This window comes from Eretmochelys imbricata, chromosome 8, assembly GCF_965152235.1.
Source record: "Eretmochelys imbricata isolate rEreImb1 chromosome 8, rEreImb1.hap1, whole genome shotgun sequence".
Lineage (NCBI taxonomy): Eukaryota > Metazoa > Chordata > Testudines > Cheloniidae > Eretmochelys > Eretmochelys imbricata.
In genome coordinates, this window is record NC_135579.1 from 99,331,181 (window position 1) to 99,343,322 (window position 12,142).

At 39.9% G+C, this 12,142-nt stretch overlaps 1 protein-coding gene across 1 annotated transcript in view; it reads left to right on the forward strand.

Annotated features, from left to right (window-relative positions):
• AGBL4 (AGBL carboxypeptidase 4) overlaps positions 1-12,142 on the forward strand; it is a 1,373,421-nt gene that overhangs the window by 54,311 nt on the left and 1,306,968 nt on the right. The window contains exon 2 of the mRNA XM_077825380.1: positions 2,662-2,784. Coding sequence (XP_077681506.1) covers positions 2,662-2,784 — 123 coding nt within the window. The remainder of the gene's footprint in view (positions 1-2,661; positions 2,785-12,142) is intronic.

Here is a 12,142-nt window from a genome sequence, read left to right on the forward strand (position 1 = left end):
TATTTAGGTATAAGCAGAAACTCAGTACAGAAACTTAGAAAACAACTAATAATAGTAAATTATTCTCTGGTGCCTTTCCCAGTTACTGTCACAAGCAGTAGTTTTTCCTCATCACACTGATACACATAACAGCTGATGTTAACCATGGTTAATAAAGAAGAGCCATTGAGAAATAGTTGTTTGAATAAGGTGCCCATAATATACTGATACCCAAACAGAAGCATATTTGAAGAATATTCAGTTGTATGTGCATCAGAAGGTGTCAAACTTGGTATGCATTCTCCAACATTTCAAAATCCACTGGCAATCAAGCTGGTCTATCTGGATCATTATATGTCTGAGGCTTGAAGCCATCCTATACTTTCAGTCTGGCAAGGTATCAGGAGGCAGATTTAATATTTTTACTGTAAAGTATATTTCTAATTGGAGCAAACACTGCCACTTGTTCTGTGTTTCCAAGCAGACATCAGGGTAAGAAGAGATATCAAAGGAGCCTTTGCAGCCCTTACAGGCTTTGCACAGGATTGATTTTCTGTCCTGGTATTGCATCAATTTTACTATTATGTGTTTCAGTCTGTCACCATTAGGAAGGCTGAGTATGGGAGCTTAATCTGCCCTTTCAGTTTCCAAAGTAAAGTTTCTCAGGAAGGGCCCAGAGAACTCTCGAAATAAGGAGGGGTGTCTTGCATGGGGCTTCAGTTCCCTCTGGCCTTCCAATGACTTGCAGATTACATCTATGGACCCTATTATCCACGGCCTTCTGTTTATCAGCAATCCAGGACTGTATGACCCTTAGCTGTCTGGACCTCAGCATTCTCCTCTTCCTGGATCCCAGAGCTAGTACCCTGGGTCTCTACCTCCAATAGGCAGGTTTCAGATATATCTTACATACTTTTAAACTCATACTGGTTGTAAATGTGAATGTACTAATTTAATGTGTGTGGGATTACATATGTAAATTTAACACCAATGTGATTTAGTTATGCTCACTTGGGAAAAAAAAACTAATTATCTAAAATATGTTCATTTTGGATATTAATGTTGCATTCATGTATTTTTCTGCAAAGAGCATACTGGGCCAAAATCAGCTCTCAATAACATTTGTAGCATCCCCTTTGGAATCGGTCGGGTTGTACTGAGGTAACTGCAATAGTGCCAACTTTGAGAATTCAAAAATCATGAGTCAGGCCTAAAATAAAATTATGAGATTGCCTTAAAAATCATGGGTCATGAAATTCTCACCTAATCACATGAATCCCGGATCTGGGGCTTTAAGAAAAAGTTGACTATCATGAGACTTGCAATAAAATCATAAGAGTTGGCAACACTGTAATTGAGAGTAAAAATTAGCCCACTATATCACACATATTGTAATGAACCTGCACGCATTTTACTGGACATTGTGTTACCAGTGAAACCTCCAGCCAGTGAAGGTCTCCATAATCACAACATTTGAAAGGAAAGTGTTGTTAGAGGGGACTATAAGGAAATTGGACACTGCGTTATAGCTTGAATATTTACGAATGTTCTGCAAATAGCTGTGGAGGGTAGGGTCAGCATAGGGATAGGCCTGAACCAGACACAGGTTCTGGACAAAAGATTTAACTCAGGCCAAGACATCTGCAAGCCACTGTATGGTTGCTTCTAAGAGAAGGGTGGCCTGGAGTGAGTATCTATGACACTAAGCCAAAGGAGCCCCACCTTCATACCCTTGTACTGGACTGCCCTTAGAGGCTGCTGTTCGTTGTGTTTACCTCGTTTTGTGTTGTAACTTAAAGATATTGTTTCTTGGGGATTTGCACTGTATGTAATAACTCTAGTAAATAAATCCTCTGGCTTATTTAAAGTGTGAGAGAGTTTTTGTGAACCTACCAAAAGCCAGAACCTCAAGAGCCTAGTGCTTGAAATGTCTACAGTGCTTGCACCCAAGTGTGCAGTATACCTAATATACTACCAAACATTAGAGGGGACTGGTGTACCACAGCACTCACAGTAACACTCTGCAATGGCATTGGTTAGATCAGTGGTTCCCAAACTTGTTCCACCGCTTGTGCAGGAAAAGCCCCTGCCGGGCTGGTTTGTTTACCTGCCGCGTCTGCAGGTTCGGCCGATCGCAGCTCCCAGTGGCTGCGGTTCGCTGCTCCAGGCCAATGGGAGCCGCTGGAAGCGGCGCGGGCTGATGGATGTACTGGCCGCCATTTCCAGCAGCTCCCATTGGCCTGGAGCAGCGAACTGCGGCCGCTGGGAGCTGCGATCGGCCGAATCTGCGGACGCAGCAGGTAAACAAACCAGCCCGGCAGGGGCTTTTCCTGCACAAGCGGCGGAACAAGTTTGGAAACCACTGGGTTAGAGTATACAGTATTGTTTGAAATTCTGGTTTCTTAAGGAGAGTTGATTTCTTTGGGCCATTTTATAAAAGGAGGAATTTACATGTACTCTTTGGTGAGGCCTATTAATATTTGAAACTTTAATAAATGACATAATCAGGATAACAAGTATTTTGGTGGAATATGTTTTAAAAAGAAAGTGCATGTATATGGGTGCACATGCACAGTTAATAAAAATACAAAAGCACTGGGGGAAAAAACCCCTCAGTCTTTTTTAATAGTTTTGTTTTCTGTTTAATACTCCTATATTTATTTTCTTTTTTTATTGTAACAGGTAGTGACCTAGGAAGTGATGATATCATAGCAGGGAATGTAAGCAAATATGCCGTTCTCCCAGCTGGTTACTATGGACAGCCTAAAAAAGGACATCTTATATTTGATGCCTGTTTTGAAAGTGGTAAGCTCCCTCAGTGTTACTGTATATTGTTACTGAACTGACAGGGTACAGATATTTATAATATTACTCTGCATCTGTAGAAAAAATAAATTGTATCTTAAATTTGTGAAAGAGATTTGTTTCAAATACAACTTCATTTACTAATGTGAATAGTCCCATTGACTTCAGTGGGATTGTTCAATGAAGTCAATGGGAGTATTCATCCAAATAAGAGACCTCATTCAAAGTCCACAGAATTCAATGAAAATTTTCTCATTGTCTTCAGTGACATTTGCATCAGGCCCAAGGTGAGCATGATTTTGCTGAAATCTTTGTTGCAGCATGGAAGTACATAGACTCGTAGGACTGGAATGGACCTCGAGAGGTCATCTAGTCTAGTCCCCTGCACTCATGTCAGGGCTAAGTATTATCTGAACCATCCCTCACAGGTGTTTGTCTAATCTGCTCTTAAAAATCTCCAGTGCTGAAGACTCCACAACCTTCCTATATATTTGACTTTTATTCTTTCAAATGGTTTGGAATGAAACACTTTTAGATTAAAATCACACTGCTTTTTTAATTCAAGATGTCTTGTCAATTTCACTTCCAGGTTCACATGCACAAGCACATATTGCAAAGTTTGGGTTGCAAAATTTTACAGGGGAATATTTATTTATCTGATCTTAGGTTTTATAACTTAAAAGTTTTGACCCCATTTCACCTGACTAAATTTCTTTAAATTTAAGTCTTATTTAGGGCTCTAATGGCCTTATCCTGAACTATTCAAATTAATGGAAGCTGTGCCGTTAACGCCAATGGGTGCAAGGAATGTACTGCAAATTGAAAGGCAAATTATTTTTACAAATGTTATATTTAGGGTGTTAGTTTAAAGAAGAATTTTAACTCGATTCATGTGTATATATATATTACATAATATATTTTAAAATTTTGTGTTACATGTATGCATAAGGCTCCAAATTTTAGCTTAAATCTGTTATTACTAGCTTACAGACACACACAGCACTGTTAAACACCATATGTACAAAAGGCATTTGGCAGGCTAAGCTATGGTTTCCAGCATGGTTTATGTGAGAGGTGCTGGTAATGCCAAAACTACTAGTGTCTCCTAAAATAAGCTTTTTATGAAGAATTAGGTCCCTCTGGGTGGAATACTGGCTGCCAGTTTTAGATAAATATTAAATTGAATTATTTAAATCCATTGATTAAAATTATATAAAAAGCGTAAGTGTTGCAGTGAATAATATAGAATATCTTTCTTTTTTTAAAACTATGCCTATGAAGGCTCAGAAAGTGCTTAAATACTATATTTAATAAATTTAGAGTATGTGTCTTTAGAGTATATAAACTGTTGTTTGATCATTGTTATAAGTTTATGATTCTAGAATCAGAAAATGGCAGTATAATTTATTAAACTAATTGGTATAAGCTGAGAAATTCATTATATTGTTTTAAATTACTGTGGAATGAAAAGGATCAATAGTACCCTGTTCTACGAAGTTAAAATGTTGATAATTAGATGTGTTTAATTCCACTCTTTAGAAATTGGAATTAGTTATTCTTAAACTTTAAAAAAAATTAATTCCTTGCAAGAGGTGGCAGCTTTCATACTTAATGTATGGATTTTGACAGTTTTATAAAAGGCAGATGATAGATGAATTATAGGATACTTCAGATGATTATTGATAGTGGTAAAATTTTCTGCTCCCTTCTAGCAATGCAACACCATTAGTTAACCATTAAAATGCAACGTGTGGTGCAATAGCAGGTAAGAACCTTGGGCGCCACTTTAGTAGAGGTAATAGCTCAACGCAATTCATCCTCTTGGGATTTCCTATCCGTTGTGTAGTAAATACTATAAAATTCTTATTGATTTGAAAATGGTCCTGTGGTATTAATTGTGGACCCAGCAGGTATGTAACAGGAGGTACGCTAAAGAAAGATATAGAGACAGATAGAATTAAGGGGTTCCCACTGAGACTGAAGCCTGTTTTACCCATTATGTTGTTGATATTATTAAATAAAGGCATTTTAATGAAACCTGAGATTTCCAGCTTCCTTAAAAATACTATAGGTCTGTTGGTTACAAGATATGAAGGATCTAGTAAATATTTTATTAGATAATAAACGCAATGTAATATTGCAAAAAGCAGTTCATATTATACTACAGAATTAGGGAGAAGAGATCAGAAGTCTTTCCAGAACAGGAAAAGGACATCAAACCTGCAGACAGAGAAAGTTAAGCACATGTAGCTGAAATATTACTTATTTTGCTTTCATTTTTAGAATGTTTTTCATTTTTTGTACTAAATAATGGTGACAAATATGTGTTGGCATTATAATTAGTAGAGGTATAATGACATTTTTAATACAATTCAAGAAACAAAACTCCAGCCTCCAGGAGCTTAAAGTTTCTTCTATTTGATAGACTCTCTTGCTGTGAGTTGTATTTACTTAATCAGTGAATACCAGAACTATTTTAGATACTTTTATGGCATCAGTCACCACAGTGTCTGAGTATCTCATAATCTTTAATGAAGTTAGTAACAGCAATAAGCATCTGTCCATCTCGAAAAGCTATGGTGTAAGCAACAAAGCAGTTCAGTTACCATAGTATTGTCAGTGGCTAAAAAGTCCAGTTCTCAAGCAGCAATCCTTGCAACAAATAGAGCAGACACAGGTCACAGGTCCAGAGGATGAAGCCAGTGCATTGCTAGCGCTTGAGGCCTGCTGTGCTTTCCTCTTACTCTTTTCTCTCTCTCAACCACCTCTTTTCAGACTCTTGGACTCTCTGGCCACCATAGCACACCAGTTTAGCCTATTGCTAGCAGTGTCTCCCAGACTGCAGAGTTGATGTTATAAGTTTGGACGTCCATCTTTCAAATATTATTAAACCTGAGCCTAAGTCAGCCTACTGGCCTTGAAGCATCTGCAAGTTCTTTATACAAGAGATCCTTTGGAATGCATCGTTCATCCATCCAGTGCAGATAGCCAAGCCAACAGAGATGTCTGTTTTGAGAATAGTGATTAGACTTGGCATTTTTGCTTTCTCAAATACTTGAAGAGTCAGGAATTTTGGCTTTCCCATTTGATATTTAGAAATCAGCAAAGATAGTGGGTGTGGATGGTGTCTAGCCTCCTCTCATGCCTGCTGTAGGAGGTCTAGGTGTCTAGGTGTTGCCAACATACAGTAATGTGCTCAGAATGCAAGTCTGGTAGACCCATATCTTGATGTTCAGTGATAGGTTCCTGTTATCCCATACATGTTTGGACAGTTGGCCAAATGTGGTCGCTGTCTTTGTGATGTGAGAATTAAGCTTGTCATCTACAGCTAAGTTATCTGATATAATTGATCCCAGATAGTGGAACTTGTGCACTACTTCTAGCAAGATATTAGCTGTTGAAACTTCTGGTGCAGACAAACACACCTGGTGCTGTAATCATTGTCTTCTTTAGACTAATGATTAATCCAGATTTATCACAAGCCAGCACAAAGCTATTGCAAAGTTGCTGGATTTCGTTTTCACTGTGTGCAACAAGTACTGTGTTGTCAGTGAAAAGAAGTTCTCATCAGCAGATTTTGATGCTGCTTTTTGCTCTTAGATATGCAGTGTTGAAACGTTTTCCCTTGATCTTGCATGGAGGCATATACCTTTGGTGTTAGATGAGAAAGCAAGATGAAGTAGCAGAGAAAAGAATATACCAAAGAGGATTGGTGTCAAAACACATTCCTGATTGATACCGCTGTCAGACTGATCATCCTCCCACTGGACTGTTGCCTTCATACTGTCACAGAAGGATCAAATCAGACTGAGGAAGAGTGGAGGACAACCAATTCTCTAGCACCTGGAAAATGCCCTTTCTGCAGACCAAGTCAAAAGCCTTTGTGACATCTATGATGGCCACGTAGAGAGGTTTTCCTTGTTCTTGACACTTTTCTTGAAGTTCCCGTAGTGTGAAGACTACCTTGATAGCTGATGTACTGACAGGGAAGCTGAACTGATTTGCTGGATATATACATTCAGCAAGAACTTGTAGGCTTTTAAGAATGACTCATGTGAATGCCTTGCCAGTAACACTAAGGAGAGAAATTCCTCTATAGCTGTTGCAATCACTCTAGTCTCCTTTTGGTTTTGTACAGTGTTATGATGTTGGCATCATAATGTATTTACCCAACCCAGTTTCCAACCTCCTCATCAAGGGTCACATCTCCCTCCCCCCATTTCACCAGTGAGAGATGTCAGACTTTGAAGGAGGAGCTTAAAAGAGGAAAACTCCGCTCAATTGGTGGCAGATCAGGGAGGAGAGCAGATCCCCAGTCTGCAGCTCCCAGAACAAGAGCTGACCTAAGTCCAGGGCCAGAACCTTTCAGTCAACCACTGACTGGTAGCCCCTACCCTGGAGGAAGGAGGGCCTGACACTTTCCCTCTTGAGACAGGATTGTCCTTGTTAACTAGTGACCCTGGCTGGTGTCAAGATCCCAACAAGGGCAGTGAGGACCAAGGGTCAGAGCAAGGACAAACCTGAGGCTGGAGTAGCTGAGGAGTTTGTAATCGGGTTCCAGACCAGGTCGATATCAATGGTCAGAGTCTGAGTGAGGTTTTAGGGTCCGAGTCAGGAGGCGAAGTCCAAATCAAGCCAAGGTCAAAGCCAGGAATTCAGGAGCAAGGAGCATGAAAAGTCATGGCAGCTACAGAGATCTGCACTGTTGCCTGGACACTACCTGGAGTGCCCCTGAGGCTTATACAGGGCAGGAGCCAATCTGGAGCCATGATGCTGCTGTCTGTCAAACCCTTGAGGTGGAACTTTGCGTGGTCTGTGTCCACAGTGGGTCATGGGAAGTGGAGTGCAAACTAGTCACAGCTGCCACTGGGTGGCAAACTGGAGGTGTGAGCTTCCTGGTAGCTCCACAGGCTTGGGTTCTAGAGCCTGGTAGCTCTACAGGCTTGGGTTCTGGGGCCTTACAGCTGGGGCCACAGTTGATTCAAAGCCTCTTTGAAGGATGTGAGCTTTAGCATACCCAGGGGGCAATCTGTTTGTTTTGTTGTGTTTCCTGACACCCCTGGAAGGGTCAGACTATCCAGGGTTCATCCGGAGGGCTCAGCCTGTTATAACTGGACTGGTGAGACTGCAGATGAGATGACTAGGTGAGAGATTGTTCTTGGCCAAGAGCTAGAGGGTGCCATGGTGTAGGAACTCCAGTGACACCTCATAACACACCTCTGTAATAGGGAATTGCTATCATCTCATTTTTTAAAAATAGGGAACTGAGGACAGAGAGACTAAATTACTTGTCCAAGATGACAAAGGTGTCAGTGATAGAGCAGAAACTGAAGCTGGGTCTCTGACAGCCCAGGCTAGTATGCTAACTGCTGTGCCATCCTTTCTCTAGTAGTAGTAATATCTCTCAAACCACTAGACATTTTTTTTAAGTGTGCCCACTGTGTTACCATAGCTATAGCCCAGTGAGAATACAGATTTTTCTGGTGCGATTTTACTATTGTTTGTTAAGTAACATAAGATAATTTTAGGGGGATACCAGTTTCATTGGGAGCCAGTGCAGTAATTTCAGGTGGAAACAGTAGTGTGGTTATCTATGCATATGATCAGCTAAAATAAAATAACTTTCACTTTTGAAATCCTACAGGTTAGATGAAAAAGAATATTTAGATTAATTGTAGTTTCTCTTTTCTGCCCTCCATTAATAGATCAAAATATCAATCCACAGCTGGTCCAGTGGATTATCAGCAGTATGATGTTCTACCATGTTCATCCTTCACCTATCTGGGCCAGTAAAGGTTGGGAGCCTATCAGAGGCACATGACTCTTGGGGAAAGGATGGGTTTGCTCTCACTGTATCAACAATATCTTTCTGATTGTATCAAGACAGGACTTTGATGTATAAATGTTCTTCAAGGTAACTTGGAGTGAGTACCTGACCTCTTCAACACGACCCAGGAATACATATTTCAGGCATTTTATGGTTGGAGTTTAAATTATTTCAAAGATCAGCATGGATCCGGAGGCCACACTGGAAGGGTGTGTGGCTTCTGATTCACTGGTTTGAGTTCTGTGCCAAGACACTGCTCCATAGTGTTTGGGTTGCTCTCTCCATTATTCATCATAGTAGACAGCCAAGCTAATTAATGTCTGCAGACTCCTTTTTTTCTTGCTGGCCTTGCCTTCCTGCCTTTGGGGCTCAGTTTCCTACTCTTGATCTTAGAGACAGCAGTTGCAAGTTCCTTAATTTTTTCTCTCAGAAGTGGCTGAAAGCAGAATGTCCAGTCAATACCCAAAATCTGACTTCCCATTCATTTCCACAATTTTGGGACTGATCCGCTTATTCAGACTACTCTGAAGAGGATTCAGTGTCAAGAATCAAGTAGATTTCACTTCAGTCTTCCTCTCTGTCATCACAAGAGAAGGCCTCTATGCAAGGTCCAAGAGAAGGGTACCAGTCCCACTTGGACACCTTTTTGCCTCCTGCTTTGACCCAGACATCTGGCAGAATGAGAAACATAGATGCAATCCTTCATCAGCATGGATATGATTAACAGACCAATTTTAGCAGCCACTCCCTTGCGTAGATCAGGATGCAAGATAAGCTAAAGGAGAAGCAGGAAGCCCAGAGGAAGAATGCAAAAAATAAAAAAAAACAGTGTTCATTGCTGTGGTCTCCCACCCTGAAGCTCTCTTGGCCTATGGCTAATGGATGTGAGATGAGATTTCCAGAGAGAGAGGTGCATAAACCTTCTTTCAGACTGAACCAAATCCCTCAGTACAGAAGGAGAAACAAGTTACCTCCTCAACCAGGAAAATCTACGTGGACAGAGTATTCCCATAACGATTATTTTCCCATCTTATGTCCAATGCTGACATGCTCCTTCTAGGATTAGAAAACTTACATTTATCAACTCTGCACACAAAAGATAGTGTATAGAAAGGAGAGAACTCCATAGCCTATGAGGTATAATCTGAACAGGAAATGCTGCTAGCCCTTTCAGATGTAATTTCTCTCGTTACCTCTTTCTAGGAAAATCAGTATACTATGGTTATGGTGCTCTCCAATGCCTTCAGATTATATAAGCAGTGATTCCTAAGACATCCAGTGTTCTATACAGAGCAATCCTCTTTGAGTTGCCTGAGAATCTCTCTATTATCAAGGCTACATAACGAAATACACTTTCTCACTTTAGTCATCTCCAGATTGGAGTCAGACATTAAGTACATTTAACAGTTCAAACTCTTGTTTTCACTCCACTGAAGGTTTAATACCACAGTCCCACCACCAGTTGGTGTCAGTAGCTGGTCAGCTAATTCCTTGCTAAAGTGAATAATGCCAATTGAGATTCCTGCACAGATGCACCTTCTGGCCTCGGTAAAATACCAGATTAGAGAGGGGAAAAACCCATTACAATGGATTATATGTTCCATCTTCTGTTAGTGTGGTATTGTTAACTACATTATGATGTCTGGTTTCTCCTCTTATATGTCTCCCACACATACAAAAATTGTAGGGGAAACTTTGGAAAACATTTCAGTTATTTAGATAATTAAATGTGGATTTAGGTGCCTAATTTTATGTACCTAAATTTGAAAATGTAGGCCTAAATACTTGCAAAGAAACTGTGGATATTTGGGACCAAATTTTCTATCACCCCCTTAACTAGGCTTCTGTTTTTGCAGTGCCCGTTACATGAAAGTACAGGTAAAATTTAAATGCAAATCATTTTGGCGATAAAACTGGAGGACAGTTTAAAAATCTGGCCCTTTATAATAAACACTTGAAAATGAATTTATGCATGGTTAGTATCATATCCATTTTAATCAATGTGCTTTGGCAGGACAACCTGTTTGGACTTTGGTGATATGTTTTTAGAAGTGTTTGCACGTCTTCTAGTCAGTCTGAATCTTTGTAGGAAATCTTTGGTAGAAATAAATTGGAAAGGAATTTCTTTATTTCACTATCTTCACAGCATCAAATACATTCTGTGTAGTAGCTTAATTATGGAAAAACAAATATTTTGGACTTTCTGAATTCAGTACCTTGTGGTTTCCTTGCAACGTAGTAAATCTATCCCTGTGTTAAGGACAGTGTGTGAGATCTTAGCAGCTCAGCTTAATTTGGATGAGAATGATTAGGGGCATGGAAAAACTCTCATATAAAAAAAGATTGAAAAGATCTGCACTGTTCATTTTAGTGAAGAGTTTAGTAAGGGGGCATGATAAAAGTACACAAAAAGATTAATAGTATATTAAAGGAAGGGTGGGAACTTCTATTCACACTTTCTCATAATACATTTCAAAGGGACAGTCAATAAAATTGAAATAATAAAGGGGAATACTTTTATACGCAATGCATAATTAGAGTATGGAACCCATTGCTACGAGATATCGAGGCAAAGAGGTTAGCAGAATTTAAAATGTTCAGACTTTTATATGGATAACAAGAATATCCGGAGGTCTAATAGTAAATATTAAAAAAAAAAAAAAAAAGGTCTAGCAGAGATATAAACCATCATTGTTCAGGGCATAAGCCAACCTCCAACTTGCGTGGTTCACAGAAATTTTCCCCTGGGGGCAGGTCATTCTGCCTACTACAGGTTTTCTTGCACTTTCATCTGAAGAAGCTACATTGGCCACTGTCAGAGGCTAGATAAATCACTGATCTGATTCAATATGGTAATTCTTATCATCCTAATGAGTAACAGAGCTACCCTAGTGGTTTTTCTGTAGATATAGGGCTTGTCTACACTTACCAGAGGATTGATACTGCGGCGATCAATGCATTGGCCCGCCAAGCGCTCTCTCATCGACTCCTGTACTCCACCTGATCGAGAAGAGTAAAGGGAGTAGTGTGGACCCCGCAGTAAGTAGATCTAAGCTACGTCGATTTGAGTTATGCTATTCATGTAACTCAAACTGCGTAGCTTAGATCGCCTTTTCCTTTTAGTGTAGGCAAGGCCATAGCAAATTAGAGAATGTTCTTGTATAGTTGTCTTCCTGTTTGTTAATAAAGTTTATCCTTGTCCACATTAAAAAATTGTCATTGGTTGTCCATTTAATTACACAGGTGCAAATTCCTAATTCAGATGGGCTGCACTGATGCAAAGTTGTGCTTATAAGAACAGCCATACTGGGTCAGACCAATGGTCCATCTAGCCTAGTAGCCTGTCTTCTGATAGTGACCAGTGCCAGGTGCTTCAGAGGGAATGAGCAGAACAGGCAGTCATCAAGTGATCATCCCCTGTTGACTGCTTATTTTACTGAAGAGTCTATGGGAGGGATCTATTCAAAGATTTTTGAAAATTGAAGCACACTATATCCACTGGATCACCCCTGTCCACATACCTGTTGACCT